At 42.3% G+C, this 20,824-nt stretch overlaps 1 protein-coding gene across 1 annotated transcript in view; it reads right to left on the bottom strand.

Moving 5' to 3' along the window:
• ADAMTS2 (ADAM metallopeptidase with thrombospondin type 1 motif 2) overlaps nucleotides 1-18,433 on the bottom strand; it is a 535,678-nt gene extending 517,245 nt beyond the window's left edge. Inside the window, exons 1-2 of the mRNA XM_007473888.3 lie at nucleotides 17,711-18,433; nucleotides 16,136-16,497 (exon numbers count right to left, since the gene is read on the bottom strand). Coding sequence (XP_007473950.1) covers nucleotides 16,136-16,497; nucleotides 17,711-17,813 — 465 coding nt within the window. The 5' untranslated portion in view covers nucleotides 17,814-18,433. The remainder of the gene's footprint in view (nucleotides 1-16,135; nucleotides 16,498-17,710) is intronic.
• Nucleotides 18,434-20,824: the final 2,391 nt, after the last annotated feature.

The raw sequence follows: 20,824 nt of genomic DNA, 5'->3' as shown, positions 1-20,824 counted from the left end.
CACCATCCTGTGCCACCACTGGGAAGGAGCAAACATTCTAGAAAGGGAAGCTTTGTGTCCCCAGTATTTCCAGGGAATTAGTATTCTGGAAAGGAACCAATCGGAACGCCTGATGCTTGTGTATTCCAGCAGGGTGGCAATCTGAAGCTGTGTGTCCCATTCTGAAGACCACGAAAGTAGGAGACACATAATGCAATTTAAATTCATGGGAGAACTAAAGTCCTCAGTGTTCTTCCTGCTCAGGGTGTTCGAGGCTCTGCAATAACTTTTCCATATTAATGGAAACGCTGCGGGAGCGGTGGGCAGCTGACATTTAATATGAAGCATGTGCAGTAAATAGCATCCTATATAAGCCTTGGCACTAGAGAAGGGCATTGATGTGGTTAGGATTGAATGCTCTTCCTTCATGGATTCTAGAGTTTGGGGAGTTCATCTTGTCCCTCTTCTCATCAGCATCTCTCTCCCCACTGACTCCATCCTTGAAGAAGCCCCTCATCTCTCAGAAGGCTTGCTGCCCTGGCTCTGTAAATCATCTTAGAGCAAAGGCATCCAGGGAGGCCAACTCGAGGGAGTATCAGTGCAAATCCCAGCCAATTTGAGTGCCCTGCAGCCACCAGGAAAGAAAGGATGTGTCAGAGCCTTCCGCAGGCTTCATAGCCCCAAGCTGAGAGAGTGTCCATCTCCCACACTGTTCCCTCTCAAATAAAAGAATCATCTCTGGAACATAAACGCTTTGGAACCAGAAGGTACTGTAGAGATGCAAGGCCTCCCTCCCTAGAACTCAGATATCTCAGAAATAGATTACTCCTGCCCCAAATAATGTGGACTGCCTCAGAAGGGAGAAAGAGCTGGTGACTAGATACTTTCAAACAAAAGCCTGATAATCATCCATTATAAACGTGCTAGGGAAGATTCTCCCTTGGGCAGAAGTTAGACAAGATGGACCAATCAATCAACAAGCATGTATTTATTTAAAAACCTTTTCCTTTTGACTTACTATCAGTTCTAAAATAGAACTGCAGTAAGGATTAGGCAATGGGGGTCAAGTGACTTTCCCAGGGTCACACAGAAAGTGTCTGAGGCCAGATTTGAGCCCGGGTCCTTCCAACTCAAGGCCTGAAGCTTGATCTACTCCTGTGCTACTTAGCTGCCCTCAACTAGTATTTATTAAATAACTACCATATTCTGGGTGAGGCAGCTAGGTAATGCAATAAATACCTGGCCTAGAGTCAGGAAGATTTAAATTCAAGTGTGAACTCAGACACTTACTAGCTGTGTAATCCTGGGCAAGTCACTGAACCCTAATTTACCTCAGTTTCCTCATCTGCAAAATGAGCTGGAGACCTACCCAAATTAATTTACTTATTTAGTGCTATACACATTGAACTACCAAAAAACTTTTTTTACTGAATTAGAAAAAAAAACATAACAAAGTTCATTTGGAAGAACAAAAGATCAAGGATATCCAGGGAAATAATGGGAAAAAAATTCAAAGGAAAGTGGCCTTACAGTACCAGATCTCAAACTATACTATAAAGCAGTGGTCATCAAAATGATTTGTTCCTGGCTAAGAGACAGAAAGGAGGATCAGTGGAATAGACTTGGGATAAGTGACCTCAGCAAGACAGTCTATGATAAGCCCAAATATCCCAGCTTTTGGGACCAAAATCCACTATTTGATAAAAACTGCTGGGAAAATTGGAAGACAGTATGGGAGAGATTAGGTTTGGATCGACATCTCACACCCTACACCAAGATAAACTCAGAATGGGCGAATGACTTGAATATAAAGAAGGAAACTATAAGTAAATTAGGTGAACACAGAATAGTATACATGTCAGATCTTTAGGAAAGGAAAGATTTTAAGACCAAGCAAGAGTTATAAAAAAATCATAAAATGTAAAATCAATAATTTTTATTACATCCAATTAAAAAGGTTTTGTACAAACAAAACCAATGCAACTAAAATTAGAAGGAAAGCAACAAATTAGGGAAAATATTCATAACAAAAACATTTGACAAAGGTCTAATTACTCAAATTTACAAAGAGCTAAATCAATTGAACAAAAAATCAAGTCATTCTCCAATTGATAAATGGTAAAGGGACATGAATAGGCAGTTTTTAGATAAAAGAAATTAAAACTATTAAGAAGCACATGAAAAAAAGTTTTCTAAATCTTTTATAGTCAGAGAGATGCAAATAAAAAAACTCTGAGGTATCATCTCACACCTAGTAGTTTGGCTAACATGACAGCAACAGAAAGTAATGAATGTTGGAGGGGATGTGGCAAAGTTGGGACATTAATGCATTGCTGGTGGAGTTCTCAATTGATCCAACCATTCTGGAGGGCAATTTGGAACTATGCCCAAAGGGCGCTAAAAGACTTTCTGCCCTTTGATCCAGCCATAGCACTGCTGGGTTTGTACCCCAAAGAGATAATAAGGAAAAAGACTTGTACAAGAATATTCATAGCTGTACTCTTTGTGGTGGCAAAAAAAAAAATGGGAAATGAAGGGATGCCCTCCAGTTGGGGAATGGCTGAACAAATTATGGTGTATGCTGGTGATGGAATACTATTGTGCTCAAAGGAATAATGAACTGGAGGAATTCCATGTGAATTGGAACGACCTCCAGGAATTAATGCAGAGTGACAGGAGCAGAACCAGGAAAAGATTGTACACAGAGACTGATACACTGTGGTACAATCGAATGTAATGGACTTCACCATTAGTGGCAATGCAGTGAACCAGAACAACTCAGAGAAATTTACGAGAAAGAACATTATCCACATCCAGAGAAAGAACTGTGAAAGTAGAAACACAGAAGAAAAACAACTTCTTGCTTACATGGGTCGATGGGGTTAGGATTAATGATGTAGACCCCAAATGATCATCCTAGTGTAAACATAAATAAGATGAAAAAAGTTTTTGACCAAAGACACATGTAAAATCCAGTGGAATTGCACATCGGTTATAGGAAGGGGTGGGGGAAGGGGAGGGAAAGAATATGATTCTTGTAGCCAAGAAATAATGTTCTAAATTGACTAAATAAATTTTTCAAAAAAAAAATTATCTGGAGAAGGAAATGGCAAGACTCCAGTATCTTTGCCAAGAAAACCCCAGACGGGATCAAGAAGAATCAGATTCGACAAAACAACAAATGAACCAGGCACCATGGAAGACCCTCAAGATACAGAGACAAAAATGCCCCAGCTTTTAAGAAACTTGCATTCTATCAGTCTCCTCTAAGGTCTCCCACAATGATGGGACTCCTGCCTAGAAGGTCTTTCTTCTCAAGCCAAGAAAATCTGCAGCTTATTCTTACACTTAGTCTTCCACACCAAATCACAGAGGGACCAGGAGCTCCAAGAAGAAATGAGCTCATAAAATTATTGAGATCCCCCAGATTCAAAAAATACCTCAATCCAGATATCACCAACCAAACTCAGGCCACCTTTACCACACCAGTCACTTTGCCCAATCAATGATTCTGATTTGACACTAGAATCTGGTCTTTGGCAAGTAATCCAAATAGCAATGGCACAGAAGATACCCCATTGGTGGAATGGGGGCCTTTGTAGCAAAGTGCCCTCCCCCAGCAGTGAGGAGAGTTTTTACAAACCAATCAGGCCTGGAGTCTGGAAGGTTCATCTTCGTGAGTTCAAATCTGGCTTAGATATTTACTATGTGACCCTGGATGATAACTTAACCCTGTTTGCCTCCGTTTCCTCATCTATAAAAGGAGCCAGAGAAGGAAATGGCAAATTACTCCAGTATCTCTGCCAAGAAAATCCCAAATACAGTCATGAAGAGTTGGGCACAACTTAAAATGACTGAACAATAATGTTCTCTTACCAGCAGCCCTCATAGTATGTGTCAGAGATGGAGTTATAGCATAGACTTGTGGAACATAGCAAAGATCAACAGCAGAAAGAGTCCTTAACTAGAAGTTGAGAAATCTGTATTCTAAATCTAGCCTTATCATTAGCTACCTGAATGACCATAGGCCATTTCCCCTAGATGGGCCTCTGTTTCCTTCTCTATAAAATCAAGAAGCTGGTTAAGATTCTCTCTAAGATCTTCTCCAGTTCCAATATTCTTTGATTCTGATTATCTGTTATTCTAGGGCTTAAAAGATGCTTGAGATGACTGGGGAGGAATCTATTCCATTCCATAAAACATTTATTAAGCATTTACTATGTGCCAGGCCCTATTCTATGCGTCAGGTATACAAAAAGAGGCAAAAGGCAGTCCCTAACCTCAAGAAGCCCACAATTTAATGAGCCTTGTGATTTCACTGGGTGAACTTCCACTGAGATAGATTAGCAATTATAATGTAATTTATGATTATTATATTTGTATAAAATATACAAACATTTTCTATAAGTAATATCTAAAATTATAAATAATTTATTAAACTTATGTTACATTATATTCTTAATTATATATTTATACATATAACAATTACATATAATTTTATTGTCTGAAATTATAATACATTTATTAAAATTTAAAATAAAAATTATTAAATTCTCTTAGAGTGCTGAGACTTATCCAGGATCATACAAGTAGTATCAAGATTTGGAAAATCAAGACCCAGAGGAGCCTCAGAAGTATATTCTCTCCTTTATATGGGAATCTTCTCCATGTCCTCCAATGGAAAGAGGTTATCCAACCTCATATCCCCATTCTCCAGTCCCTAAACTAATCAGCCAGTCTGTCTTTCCTCAGTTACAATATGAGATATGTGCCCTTTTAGAAATGCTGATGCCCATCAATTAATCATCCAGGCATAAATGATGCCAATTAATTGTGTAGGGTCCATTGGGAGAGATGATGCTGTGGTGTGCTTCATAGATGGTGGTGAAGCCCAGCAGTCACTGATGAAGGGGTATTGACCTTTCATATCTATGTTAACCTGATCCTAGCAAACGCTCTCCCCCTCTACAGACCCACTCAGGGGCCAAGAGAAATCAGAGAATATACTCATTATAATTCCCTCACCAAAGGGAGATGGGTTGTCATCCAGAGCTATATAAGCAGCTAAAAGAAAAGTTTCTCCCTCCTCCTCTCCACCTTGCCCCCCTCCTCCATGACCCATCCAATTAGTTTCAATCCAATTAGTTTCTGAATGCAGGTAATTTCTGTGGGTTCAAGCAGCAATCATGGCACTTCCTTGTGTGTATGAGGGAGGAAAGGAATAATTGTTTTCTTCTCTAGAACATCTTTCCTCCTTATTCTCCTGGGTCAGTGAGAAAGTCTGTCTCCCTGGATGCCCAAATCCCTGGGAAGGAGGGAGGGAGGAATGGAGGGAAGAAAAGAAGGAGGGAGGGAAGGAAGAGGCAATGGAGGAAGCCAGGCTTTGTTCTTTGAGCATGCAGCAGCCACATTATTGGGTATAAGCCACCTAATTCATTCAAGGAGAAGGGATGTGCCAGAATGCTAGTGGTGACCACCACCACAGCAGCACTGACTCAGCACTGCCTCTTCCACCTTTCTTATTCCCCAGATAGTTGAGTAGAGTAGAGTTGAGTTGAGTAGAGTTCAGGTCAGAAAGGGAATAATTTGTGAGGAGCTCAGAAATCAGGAAAAATCACAGAAAATTGGAACTGAAAGGAATTCCAGCTATAATAATAGAATAACTAACTTTTATATGGCACCACCTTCCAGGTACTGTGCTTAGTACTTTACAATTATTATCTTCTTTGATCATTTAGTCTATGCCCTCCCTGAATGGGAATCCCATCTGCAACATCTATGCTAAGTGATCATTCATTTAGGGTGACTATTTGAGATACAAAGACTAAAAAAAGTCCCATCCCTCAAGGAGCTTTTTTAAAATCTTATTTCTAAATCCTTACCCTCTATCTTAGAATCAATACTAAGTATTGGTTCCAAGGCAGAAGAATGGTAAAGGGCTAGGCAATTTGGGTTGAGTGACTTGCCCAGGGTCACACAGTTAGGAAATGTCTGAGGGCAGACTTGAACCCAAGACCTCTTGAGTCCAGGTCTGTCTCTCTAGCCACTACCTTTCCCAAATATCCTTCTCCTACTCACCACTCCCTTTTATGTTTTGGCTCCCCAACAGAATATAAGCTACTTGAGAGCAGGGACTGGCTTTGCTATTGTATTTTATTTCCTGCACACAGTAAAGAGTTTGGCATGCAATACGCACTTGATAGTTCTTTTTTCTTTAATTTGTTCTATAAGTGCCCAGTTTTCATCAAAACTCAACTCAAACACAGTTTCCTATAAAGTCTTCTTTGATACCCCGAGCTGATAGTCCCTCCCTCCATTTGAAATTACCTTGCATTAATCTGACACATACTTAGATACATACATGTTTTTCCCTCAATAAAATGAAAGCTCCTTAGGAACAGTGAGGTAGCACAGTAGATAGAACACCAGGCCTGGATTAAGGAGAACCTGCATTCAAATCTGGCCTCAGACACTTCCTATGTGTGACCCTGGGCAAGTCACTTAACTCCCATTGCATAGTCCTTGTCAGTCTTCTGCCTGAGAACCAATACTCAGTAATAATTCTAAGACAGAAGGTAAGGGTTTAAAAATAACGTTTAAAAATTGTAAGCTCCTTGAAGGCAAAGCCTTTTTTTGGTCTTTGTATCTTAGGGTCTAGCGGAGTACTTGGCATATGGAAGATCCTTAATCTTCATTAATTGATTCCTACAGATAAGATGAAAGCAAGATTTTTGGAGAATAGGGAGGAAGGAGGAAATGTTTCTCAGAAGAAGTAGCATTTAAATTGGGTCTAAGAAAATCCTAATGGCATTGCAACAGGCAGAGGCAACAGTGAGAAAAGGCTCACTGGGTGATTCTCAGGGTTGGCAGAGTGCCAGGGAGCTGAAGGTAGCAGACACTGGAGGGTGGCTGCTTCTCTGCTCTTTCTGGGGCTGTCAGAGGGAGAGTTCACAATGCTGGCCTAGATCAGACATTTCAGGAGACCCACATGGACTCAAACTCATTTCCCAGGTACATGTCTCTCAGCCTAGCCTTCCTGAACCAAGCAACATCAGCCCTGTCTGGCACGGTCAGTAACACATTCCCAGTCACACCAACAGCTTTATCTGTGAATGAAACTCAGGCACTTTCTTTCCACTTGCAGGACTCTGTCTTTGGCTGGAATTCAGATTCCTTGGTGGTAACCAATGAAGCAAGTCTTCTCCCGATAATGGCTCTCAGTTGACTCTTTTGGGCTAGCGTGATAAAAAGGAGATCAGACCAGGGGTCAAGGGACCAGGAGTCTAATTCCAGCTCTACCACTAACTTGTTATGTGTCCTACCCTGGACAAACAGTGGAAATGATGCCAAGGTTAAAGCTAGAGAACTTGGGTTTCAATCTTGCTTCTGATACTTACTACCAGAGTTGCCTTAGGCAAGTCATTTCACCTCTACCTACCTCAGTTTCTTCAACTGTAAAAATGAGGTGGTCAATCTAGACAATCTCTAAAATCCCTTCTAATTCTAAATTGATGGACTTAGAACCTCTCCTTTCTGGATCTCAGTTTTTCCATCTAAAAACTAAGTGAAAAATCAGTCTATCAGGATTGGAAGTGACCTTAGAGAGCTAACCAAATTCCCTTACTTTAACAAGTTAACCAAAAACTCCAAAAGAGGTTGTTCTAGAGCACTAGTAGTTAAGGATGATCAGGAGAGGCTTGACCCAGTTGTCCTTGGGCAAAATTTTGTGCCACCTACCCACCGACCTTACTTCAAGAAAATCACTGGAAGGGCAGCTAGGTGACTCAGTGGACTGAGAGCCAGTCCTAGAGATGGGAGGTCCTGGGTTCAAATCTGGTCTCAGATACTTCCTAGCTGTGTGACCCTGGCAAGTCACTACTTAACCCCCATTGCCTAGCCCTTACCACTCTTCTGCCTCAGAACCAATATTGGTTCTGAGGCAGAAGGTGAGGGTCAAAAAAATTTTTTTAAAGAAAAGAAAAGAAAATCACTGGGGTAGCTATATGGCAAAAGAATTAGAGAAGAGAGAGACTTAAGGTTGGAAAACCAATCAAGGAAGCTAGTAGAGTAGTCCAAACGAGAGGTCATGAAGGCTGCAACTAGTCTCTCCTAGGAAAACATTGATGTGAACCAAGTATGTTAGAATTTTGGGTAGGCTTAAGAGAGAACACAAGACAAAAACTATTTTCTTAATTGTTATTTGATACAAAAGGTGGCATCTACCAGGCAAGTAGACTAGCTTTCATGGGGCCCCAGTGAAGATAACCCATGACTCTGAACCCAAGAACCTTGAAAAATAGCCATACTTCCCAGATCCTCAGCCTTCAATGAGAAGAGCAATTACTATGAAGAAGAGGTCCACCTTCCTCACTTCCAAAACCACTAACTGTTGACTAGAAGTTAGGTGGCTAAACCCACAAGCCCTTGGAATGGCAGTATACCTCCCCAGATCATTGGTCCTTTTTCAAGCCCAGCCCCCAAAGTCATCACCCCAAGGCAATCTCTACAGAGATGCTGCTGGGAAATTACTTCAGGTACTACAGCTATAACTACTGAAAACCCCATCAAAGACCCTATCACTGTCAAATAGTTCAGCATCAGAAAATTTGATTTTTTTCCCCAGAAATGAAGTTTAAAATGTATGAACTCTGCTTTGCTACTACACTCTAAGGACTATGGGACTTTTCCATCTGACTTGCGATTGAAGCCTTCTCTATCTGTTGTTCCCCCTATTAGAGTATGAGCTCCTTGAGAGCAGGGGCTATCTTCACTTTTTTATTTGTACCCCCAGTGCTTAGTCCAGCAGTTCGAACATAGTAAGTGCTTAATAAGTGCTTTGTCAGATTTATTCATTTATTCTTTTGGTTCTGTCTTATTAGAGCCTATAGCACGTGTGTAATATTTGGCTCTTGTTTTGTATGCTTCTTTTGAGATAATTAAATTTATTATAGGGCAGCCAGGTTGTACAATGGATAAAGTGCAGAGCCTGAAGTCAGGAAGATCTGAATTCAAATGTGGTCTCAGACACTTACTAGTCATGTGACCATGAGCAAATCACTTCACCCAGTTTGCCTCCATTTCCTCATCTAGAAAATGAGTTGGAAAAGGAAATGGCAAACTACTCCACTATCTTTGCCAAAAAATAAAAAAGGGGTTCACCAAGGATCAGATACAACTGAAAATGACCAAACAATCATGTTTATTATAAAAAAATTTAAAGATGAACAATAACCATTAATGTTACTAAATAATATAATATTAATATGTAAATAATATAACATCAGTATTGCTATAATAAATACATTAAGATTAATAATAAATTAATAGAATAAAATGTTTTAAAATAGTACTGGCTATTAATGATAAGATTATAACAATTCATGTTTCTATAGTACCTGAAGGTTTAGAAAATACTTTCCTCCCAATGAAGAGGCAGCAGGGTGTGGTGTCTTCTTCAAAGTCAGGAATACCCAGATCCAAGTCCCTCTGATATATTCTGGCTGTGACCCTGGACAAATCACTAAAGGGGATGACCTAGCTTAGTAGAGGGAATTTACTCATCTGGGAGCTCTCTAAAAACAATGAAATCACAAGTCAAGTCTCTATCCCTATCCTTTCCCCACCATAACCCTGTACTATGGGTAATGTAAGTATTATACCCCTTCTACAGATATGGAACCTGAGACTGGCCCACAATCACACAGCTAGTTAAACATCTTGAGCCAAGATTCAAACTCAGATTTCTTTTGATTTCCAACCTAGGGCTTTTTTCCCTTCTATTTTGTTGCTTCTATACCTCAAAGGACCGGATTCACAGGCCAACAAGAATCTTCTTTTCCTGGGGGCAGCTGGGTGGCTCAGTAGATTGAGAGCCAAGCCTAGAGACAGGAAGTCCTAGGTTCAAATCTGACCTCAGACACTTCCCAGCTGTGTGACCCTGGGCAAGTCACTTGACCCCCATTGCCTAGCCTTTACTGCTCTTCTGCCTTGGAGCCAATACACACTATTGACTCCAAGATGGAAGGTAAGGGTTTTAAAAAATAAAATAAAATATTTTTTTTTAAAAAGAATCTTCTTTCCCTTCAAGGAGGAACAGGAAAGAAAATGTCTCTATAAGGATCAATCATTTGCTGAGATTTTGTTTACTTTTGCTAATTGAGACAGCTATTCAGAATTATTGGCCTGGGCTCTACACGTTACCCTTGGAAGCAGCCTCTGAATGCTCAGACTCACCATACTGAGCACTGCATGCTCCCCTGGGAAACCTAGGCTGCACCCCACAGTCTCAAGCCCTAGCTGTCCCACACACTGACCACATTAGCTTCTGCCAGACACCCAGAATCACTGACAAAGGCAAATACTTTGTTCTCTGCAGCCTCCACTGGAGGTTTAGAATTGGAATTGAAAAAATCAGTGTCAATTTTCTACACCAGCCCAAGTCCCAAGTCACACACACACACACACACACACACACACACACACACACACACACACCCCTTTCTGCCTCTAGAAGCCACCCAGAATCACTTCATCCAATAGATGGGACTAATACTGAAGACTGCAGTTTTCAACAAAGCCAGGCCTCCCTGCCTCTGCCTAATTGGAAAGGGTCTGTCTGAATTCATCCAAAGTGTGAATCACAGAATCTTCTCAAAGAACTATATAGCCTTTGGTTTGGTTTGGTTTGGTTTTAATTTTCAGGTCTTAAATAACGTCATCCAGACTGGATAAAAATCACCAGGGATTAAAATCAATCCTTTCTATATATACCAATGCTTGGAAACCTTGTTCTGAAGTTGATTAAACATTGCCCTAGCAGTCATGTTTACATTAATTAGTCATTTAAGTCCTTTTCCACTCAACAAACATTTATTAAGCACTTCTTATGTGGCTTAATAAATGGACAGAATATATAAATATGAATATCAACCCTTGTCAGTTTAAATTATGACAAATTTCAAATTAGCTGCATCCACCATAATGAGATTTTTTAAGCTTATAAATAATTCATATTCAGAATGCAGTTAAAGGGAACAAAGGTAAACTACATTTTAATCAGTTGTTTTGACAATAAAGTGTCTTTTGACTTCTCATATGATTTCTTGCTGTAATCATTGCCTATACTTATTAATAAATTGGGAATCCAATATTGCACAACTTCAATCAGTAGACATATTTAAGCACATTATTTATAAGGTGGAGAATGGCAGTGTAGTATAGTGGAGAAAGACCTGAGCTTAAGTTTGGTTTCTTTTTTTTTCTTTAAACCCTTACCTTCCATCTTAAAATCAATACCATGTATTGGTTCCAAGACAGAAGAGCAGTAAGGGCTAGTTAACAGGGTTAAGTGACTTCCCCAGGAAGTATCTGAGGCCACATTTGAACCCATGACCTCCTGTCTCTAAGTCTTACTTTCACTGAGCCATCTAGCCTCCCCCTTAAGATTGGTTTCTAACACAGGTTAGCCATGGGACCTAAGACAATAATCAATTAACCTCTCAGTCACCCCAGATAACTAAGGCTAAATAGTTGAAGAACAGTTACCAATAAGCATTGATGGATGCATTTTCCTATCCAGGAGTTCCCCACATAGCTGAAATATCACATCCAGACCAACATACTACATTCTTTAAAAAAAAAAATCTCTCCATGTTTATATGATTCATTTTCTTTTCCTTCCCTCTTCTTTCCCCCACCTCCCAGAGCCAATAACCAAAAAGCTATATTCTAATGACACAGAGAAAAATTAGAAATAGTTCCTGCCCTCCAAGCATTGAGTTATATACATTCAATCTGAGGAAGCAATATGTATGCATATAAATAAATACCAAAAATATGCAACTTCAGAGAAGCACTAGGAGGTGGGAGAATCAGGAAAGGCTTCATTAAAAGGTGGCAGTTGAGCTAAATTCTGAAAGAAGCTAGGAATTCTAAGATGAGAAAAGATTGCATTACAGATCATCTTTGCAAAACTTGGAGGTAGGAGATGGGAAGGTAGGGCAGGATCAGTAACCAGGTCATTTGGACTAGAATGAAGAGTGCATAAAAGTTAGTCATATGTCATAAACCCATAAAGGGAAGCTGAAGACAAATTGTCATTGCATTGACCAGATTTCCTAGGACTTTCTAGGTTGATTATCTTTACATTATTGCTGCTATAGTATAAGTTGTTCTCCTGGGTCTGCTCACTTCATTTTGCATCAATTCATACAAGTCTTCCAAGATTTCTCAGAAACCGGCCCCTTCATCATTTCTTGCAGTAATAGTATTCCATCACATTCAAATGGCATAATTTGTTCAGCCATTCCCCAATGATGATCATTCCCTTGGTTTCCAAGTCTGCACCACCAGAAAAGGAGCTGATATGAATATTTATCTATCTACCTATCTATCTATGTGTGCATATATACATACATATATAGATGTATATGTGTATATATATGTCAATATATATAGGTATATTCACACACATACACAAAACAACACATTTATACACATGCATCCTCTTCCTATTCTCTGATCTCTTTGGTTTGGTTTTCTTATACACCTAGTAGTGGTTTCACTGGACCAAAAAGTATGCACAGACACTAACATTCCACAGAACCTTTGTCTCAGCCTCTCTCCAGATTCCAACTTGCTTTTGAGACAGACTTTTCTATTTCTTATTGATAAGGCTAATGTATCAATACCAATATCTTAATATTATTCCAATATTTAAGAAGTCTTAAACTTAAAAAGTTTAAAAAGTCTTTTGGGCATAGCTCTAAATTACTTTCCAAAATGCATAGACCAGTCCACAGCTCCACCACCTTAAAATATCTGTTTTCCTATAGACCCTCCAGCATTTTTCCTTTCCCCCCCCTTTTTTTTTGTCAATTTACCCAATCTGATGGATATGAGATGATACCTCAGAGTTACTGAAGTTTGTTCTATTAGTGATTTAGAGCATTTTTTTCATATGATTACTGATAGGTTAGATTTCTTCCTCTGAAAATGTCCTATTCATATCCTTTGACCATTTATCAACTAGAAAGGACTTGTTATTCTTATAAATTTGACTCCATTTTTCATATTCTTGGATGTAAGAGTTAATCAGAGATATTTTCCCAGGTTCTTGCTTTTCTTCTAATTTTAGCTACATTTGTTTTGTTTGTACAAAATCTTTTTAAATTTGATGTAATCAAAATTGTCTATTTTATCTCCTGTAGACCTCTCTATCTCTCATGTATCATGAACTCTTTTCCTTTCCATAGATCTGACAGGTAATTTTTCCCATGCTCCTCTAATTTGCTCATGGTGTTACCTTTTATGTTTAAATCATGTATATATTTGGAATTTATCATGATATTATAGTGTGACATGTTGACCTATACCGAGTTTCTGCCAGATTATTTTCCAGTTCTTGATGAATAGTGAGTTCTTGCCCCAATAGCTAGGATCTTTGGGTTTATTGGAAACTAGGTAACCAAATTCCTTTGAGCTGAAGTCAAATTGTAAACAGCTTTAAATAACAGATGAGTTGTTTTTTATTCTAGAGGCAATAGGGAGCCACTGGAGCTTTGGGGGCAAGGGAGTAATGTGGTCAGATTTGTGCTGTAGAAACATTACTTTAGCAACTATGTGGATGATGAATTAGAGAAGGGACCCCCCAAAAAAGCAAAGTAACTATTTACATTTTGAGATATTTGCCTTTCAAAAAAAATCTTCACACAACAGCTCCCATGGTGCATTTGGATGTTGGTTCACAGATAATTCATTACTCAACCGAAAAAGTCAAGGTCTGTCTAAGACCAAAAGGCAATCAAAAACAATAGCTGAACTCATCTCATATAGTGATATAACTCAATGTGAAAAGAACATTAGGGGTGGCTAGGTGGTACAATGGATAGAGCACCAGACCTGGAGTCAAGAGGACCTGGATTCATATGTGATCTCAGCTACTTCCTAGCCTTGTAACCCTGTACAATTCACTTAACCCCAGATGCCTAGTCTTTACTGCTTTTCTGTCTTGGAACCAATACTTATCAATTCCAAGACAAACGGTAAGAGTTTAACAAAAAAACAGCAACAATATTAACTTTATTCTCTGTTGGATTTTTGGGTTTTGTCTTTGGTTGTGTTGTTTGTTTGTTTTCAGATCAACAAGTGGTTATGGATAGTCTAGAGCTGGATCCTGCTTTTCACTTTCCAGAAAAAAGGCCCATTTTGAAGAGTGAGGGATGCCTGTACTGTGTACAAGGATTTTTGTAGATGATAAATTGAAAGAAGAGAATCATCAATGGAAACATGAAGTCTGAAAGGCAGCTTCATTTTGACTGTCTTCATGAAGATTAAAGCACAGGTCCCTGAAGTGTTTATGTTTTCTAAGCCCAAATCTTTTTGTCTGGACCTGGCAAAGAAGAGTTTCCTAAGATTCCCAGAGCCAGTCAACTCTACTCAACAGCAGGGCACAGAAAAGTGTTGAACAATTACCTCTAGTGGAAACATGAGCCTGCAATGGAGGAGAATTCACGGGAGCCGAGAAGCAATTCATGACAAAAACTGCCTTTCCCCACTAAACCGAGTGAGTGTGTGCCACGTAGCAATTAGTGTTAAACACACAGTACGCCTGCTTCAGATGTCTGGCACCAACAGATACAGTCTGACCACTTGACTTGCATTCCAAACTCGAAATCTGCAATTCCAGGCCTGCCACTCCACCCAGAACATCTCTGGCCAGAGCAGGGATAGCAAGTGTTAGGGCTTTTTCTCCCATTCACTGAGAAAGCCCCATTTAAGGCTCAGAGAAACTCCCCTCTCTGGACCTAAGCATGCACTAAGACTTCACCCCGACCTCTGATTTCATCTTATTTTCCAAACCCAGGTCAGCCTGTCCTGGCTGCAGCATCTCCTCATGTTTAACCATGAGTATTAGAAACAGTATTTGTAGAAACTGAACCTCAGGGCTATAGTGTTGCAATGAAGGGGAGGAGGGAAGAGAAGGGGAGCAAAAACAAGTATTGGGGACAGGAATGGATAGATTTCTGTATTTGCACACTCTCTCGACCCTACTCGTAACCCCTGCACAAAAGGATAAAAGTAAACTGTATTTCCAGACCCCCGGGGCATAAAACCCGAAGCATAACATGCCAACAAGTGTCTGACAATTTGACTCACTGCAATACTGAGTGTACCATCTGAGACTCACGAGCTAACCAGGAATGTCTATACTGTGGATGCTGTCCAGTTACCAATTTACAAAACAAACCCTAGGAAGCTAACTTCCTCCCTTCCCCTAACCCTTACCACAACAAGACTGATGAAAATAACCAGACCAAAAAGCTTTAAGCATCCACTAAGCCAGCACTACATATCAGGCACTGAGGGGTTGGTGATAGAGATTAGGGGTTGGGAGTGGGGTAAGACACAAAAGAAATAAAAGCTATGTCCCTGCCCTTGAGGAGGCTGTAAGCATGGCTATCTGAAGAAGGAGACCAAACCCACAGAGAGAGGATGAGGGAAGTGAGAAGCCAAAGGTAGCTTTGTGGAGATAGCTATCAGCTACACCTAGCCAACAGAGGGACCAGCTCTTTCAAATGAGGTCAGATGTGTAAAACATGCTACAAATTTTAAAAACCCTAGACAAATGTCAACTGTTATTACTGCAGAACCATGGAACCTGAGGTTGCAAGAGCCCATCTAGACTTAACCTCCCACCCAATACAAGGAATTCCCTTCTGTTTTTCCCTGACAAAGTGGAGATGTACAGTCAATACCAGAATACTTCCCATGACTGAGATTTCACCATCTAACAAAGCAATCTCAATTGTTAGAAAGGCATGCCTTAAGCAGAACCAAAATCAGCCTCCCTGAAACTTTCTAGGCATCCCTTCTGACCCACAGGGGCCCTTCAACTATTTGACAGAATGTGTCATGGTCCCTTAAGTCTCCAGGGAAGGTAACCACAGTTCTTGGAACCAGTCCTCATATGGCACACTACCTGGACCTCTCAAAGTCCTGGTTACCTTTCTCTACCCATTGTACCTACAACAAATGAATCTAACAACCCAGGACTATTCTTGCTCCTGACCAATTCAGTTTCTTTTGGCTGCATTGCTGGGAAGGGATTGAATTTGTGATTCTTTGTGCATGCACTGTACCAAAGAAAGAGACTTACCAGCCCATCACAGTTACTGATAGCGACAGAAGCATTGGGCAGACCGGTGATGCCTCCCACATAGAGGCAGTTCCCTAAGAGTGGCTCTACTCGAGTCTCGTGGGAATCTTCCTGCCATTCAACAGTCGCACCTGGGGCAACAAGCCGGGAGTTCCGCCGCAGCCTGAAGTGGAAATCTCTTCCAAATACAGTGACATTGTAAAATATCTGTTCATTGGCATCCTCCCTGGGCAAGTCCCCAACATCCCTTCGGGCTCGGCTTTTACCAGCTCCAGAGACCAAATGTGATAAGAAGTTGCCCTCTGCATCTGTGCTGGTTGGGATAACAAGTCTATACTCCTCTATGTTTCCCAAAAGTGGACCTGAAAATGGAAGGGATGAGAAGAGGACATGTAAATTTAAACAATTCTCTATCATCCCAAGGTCACCTTTTCCAACCCCTTCATTTTACAGGTGGGGATACTGAGGTCCAGGGAGGAGAACTGATTTGTCCAAGATTGCATACTGAACAAGCTGCAAGTTTACAACTTGAACCCAAGTCGCTCAATATTTGAAAGAGGGCTCTTTTCCCTGGATCATGCTGCTTCATATTCCTCAAGCTTAAATGTAGAAAGTGAGAATATCAAAGACCAAGGGTCAGTTGACAGGCTGAACTGGGGGCAAGGGCCAAAGACAGAAACGGAAGGCAACATGAAGTCTTCCCATCCTCAACCACCTTGGTGAGCACCATTTAGCTCACAGACATCCCAAGTGTTCCCACCAATGCTAGCCATTGGTCACTTCACTGGGCTAGGATGCATAAGCCAGTGGAAGAATCTGAGTGTTCTGGGATCCAGTGCTCACAGAGCACAAGAGAGAGGGGAGGCTCAAAGGCCACAGGAGGGAAACCCATAACATCAGCAAGTCATCAACTTAAAAAGCTCTAACTGGTCTCAGCCTGGCTAGGCTTCCCCAATTTCTCCCTGGGAAACACACGGTCCAATCACAGGGAGGTTCCTGCTGGAGATTCCCACGCATAGCAGGCGCCCTGGGCATTTGAGAAGGGGAGTGCCATTGGCCAACTAGGGTCAGCTCCGGACAGCACCATGAAATCCCCCGAAGTAGGACCTAGAGGTGTTGTTCTTTAACCCTTTGGGAGAAAAGACCTGTCCCCTACGGTAGTGCCCTGCGCTGGCAGCTGGGTTTGGCCCCTCCAGGGACGGGTACTAAGTGAAACTCGATGCTTGGATCCGAGTTTGCGGTAGAGGGGCTCCAGCTGAGGAGGGAGCGAATTGCATTTTCTACATTCTCCTCGCCCCTCCGCTTTACGTCCCCTTCAAGGGCCTTGAGTGGCGGTAGGGGCGGGCAGAAGCCGATTCTGGGATCCCTGCCTCAGGCTTCTCGGGGTTCCGTTGGCCGGGGCACAGAAGACTGAGGGCGCCACGTCCCCCCAACCCGCGACTTCTCCAGGGCTCCGAGACTGGGCGCGCCCTGGCCCCAAAGTTGGCCAACTCACACCCTGGGCGAGCGGAGTTAGCCCAAGTCCCTCCGGCGCGGGGCCGGGGGGGTTGGAGTCCAGGCTGGAGCGGGACCTACCTCGGGGGCCGGAGCGGCTCAGGGCACCCGTGGGCAGTGGCGGCAGTAGCAGCAGCAGCGCCCAGCAGAGCAGGAGGCGAGCGGCTCCCACCGGCAGATCCATGGCAGCCGAACCGCAGCCCGAGCCCCGCACGCGGAGCCGCGCTAAAGTTGCCCGCGAGCCGCCCAGCCCACATCTGGGGCAGCTGGAGCCGCCCGCAGCTGCAGTCCCCTGGGGCTCAGGGCGGAGGGAGGGGAGGGCGGGGGGCGCGGCGTGGGGAGGAGGAGAAGGAGGAGACGAGGAGCCGAGGACGCCCCAGCCTGCGGTGACCCGGCTGCTTCTCCTCAGCGCGTTTGTTCACTCAGCGGCGGCTCCTTCCCTGCCTCCCTCCTTCCCTCCCCTACCTCGCTCGCTCCCTCCCGCCCTAGCCCACACGCTGCAATCGCAGCGAAGCAGAGACACCAGGAGGCGGTTCGAGGGTAACGCCAAGGGGCCGGGGCGCGCAGTGAAGTCAGGCTGATTGACGGAAAACCTGCCCGCCCAGCTTCGCGTGGGGCCATTCCCGAACCCAGCTACCTTTTGTCCTTGGGGAAGCACCCCGGCCCCCCAGAAGAGCGAGGGGGACCTCAGAAAGAGGCAAACTTCTGCTCCCAGAAATCCTAGGCGCCCCAACGCTCTCTCCAAAGCACCTTCACCTCCCGTACGCCCCACCTCCGTGCGCGCCAGAGCCCAAGGCTGAGCCAAAGTTGCTTTCCTTAGATACATAACAGAAAAAGGACCCAGGGTCCGAAGGGTAGGACAGATGACAGGCAGGGTCACTAAGCTTCGGCTTCAGGTAGGAGAGGAGGGATAAGTCCTGCTTCCTCAGCCCACTCAGGGTCCCAGAATCCAATAGACGGAGCCGACTTTCCTCTTGAACTCGAGTGCCTGGAACCCCTTTTTGGGGATATCAGCAAGTGGAGAAGGAAAATGTGAACTCTGAGGAGCTTAGAAGAGGTAAAGGACAGCAAATAAATGCTACAAATCAGGTAGGATGAAGTATGGTCCAGAAAAGGACGAGAGGCAAACAGGTGAAATCATGGGAGAGTCACAAAAGGGACAGTTTACTTCAAGCTGGATTGATCCCTAAAGGCTTCAAGGAAAACGTGCCAATAACTGGGCCAGAAAGATCGGGTAGGATTTTGACCCTAACAGCTAGGAAAAGAACATCTAGGTAAAGGGAACAGAATGAATACAACACCAACCCACTCACCACCCCCCCCCCCACAAAAAAAAAAAAAGGAAAAGGATGATTTTGTTTGGTGATGGTGAGCAGACTAGTCTAGTTAGAGCAAAAGGAATGGGACAAACAGGATCTCTCTTTGAGTCTCTCTTCAGCCCCTTCTGGCCATGCAGTGGTGTTCACAGATCCTGGCCTGTAGTAAGCACTTAAATGCTTGTTGACAGACTGACTCTGCACAGATTTATCTTTTTACCGGATCTAGCTAAAATTCAGGATTGGGCCTGCAAAACCACCCACCACTAACTCTTTTACCTGGGAGTTATTCTAATGACAGAAGTCAAAGTATTCTTTTAACCAATTTACTTGGATGATAGTTTTTTACTAAGGTGTCAATCTCAGCTCCTCACTCTCTCTCTCTCTTCTCTTATCTCACACTGCTACCACCTTGGTAGAGTCTCTCATCACCTCTTACCTGGACCACCATAAAAGCCTACTAGTTGGCCTCCTTTCCTGGTTTCTTTCTACTCTAGTCCATCTTCCACTACTCAATCAACTCCATTTGCTCCTAATCACTTCAAAAATCAAATATAAAATCCTTGGTCATTGAAAGCTCTTCGTAATCTGTCTCCTCTGCCTTTCCAGCCTTCTTACATCTTAGTCACCCCCACATACTCTAGAATCCAGTCACCTTGATACCCCCACTGTTCCTTGAATAAGATATTCCATATTCTGATTCTAGAAGTATTCACTAACTGTCCCTCATGCCTGGAATTTTCTCCCTCTTTCATTTCTGCTTCCTGACTTCCTTCAAATCCCAACTAAAATCCTGTCTTTCTCCATCCTTCTTTAATGCTAGTGCCTTCCCTCTGTAGACAATCTGCAATATAAACTGGATATAGATATAGATATATAGTTTGTACATAGTTGTTTTCTCCCCCACCTATTAAACTAGGAATTCCTCCAGAGCAGGGGCTCTCTTTTTAGTTGTTTTATGAATTAGTCATGTCTGATTTTGTGACCCCATTTGGGGTTTTCTTGGCAAGGATGCCAAAGCAGTTTGCCATTTCCTTCTCTAATCAATTTTACAGATGAAGAAACTGAGGCAAACAAGGTCAAGTAACTTGCCCAAGGTCACACAGCTAGGAAGCATCTGGGTGGGGTCAATTTTGACTCAGTTCCTTCTGACTTTATGGACTGTATATATCCTTGCTGCCAAGGTCTTTTAACTTTCTTTGTAACCCCAGAGATTAACAGAGTACCTGGCACATCGTATACACGTAATAAATGTTTATGGACTGATTGACTGCTCTCTTGCCCACCTTTCTAGGGGTGGGAAAGCAGCTCTATTCAGTTATTTTGCTTGGCTCTGAACAGTCCCTACAGGAACTCTCCTCCATGCTAGTAGTATTAGACTCCTCACTGTTGGCTAAATATAACACATACATTTCCACTTCCCCATTTTTACTCATACTCTGTGTTAGAAGGGAAACAATACTAGATTTGGAATAAAAAAACCAAGGTCCCAGTTCTGCCACTGTCCTTGTGGTAGTCCATATGGCATATGGTGGTGCCATAGTGCATAGTGCACTATATCTAGAGTCAGAAAGAACTGAGTTCAAATCTAGCCTGAGTTATTTACTAGCCTGTGGTCCTAGGCAAGTTACTTAACTTGGTTACTGGGTCTGTATCAATTTCCTCAACTGTAAAATAGTTCTAACAGCACCTATTTGCAAAATGCTTAGAGAGTCTAGCACATAGTAGGTATTTCTTAAACGTTTGCTTCATTTCTCCTCATCTGTAAAATGAGGGGGATGAACTAAATTATTTCTAAGGGCCTTTCCAAAAGCTGTGAAGCATTTCCTAACTGGAATGCTCTCCCCACTTCTCACTGTTTCTCCAAAATCTATTATCT

Source organism: Monodelphis domestica, chromosome 1, assembly GCF_027887165.1.
Source record: "Monodelphis domestica isolate mMonDom1 chromosome 1, mMonDom1.pri, whole genome shotgun sequence".
Lineage (NCBI taxonomy): Eukaryota > Metazoa > Chordata > Mammalia > Didelphimorphia > Didelphidae > Monodelphis > Monodelphis domestica.
This window is presented reverse-complemented; position numbering and strand designations above follow the sequence as displayed.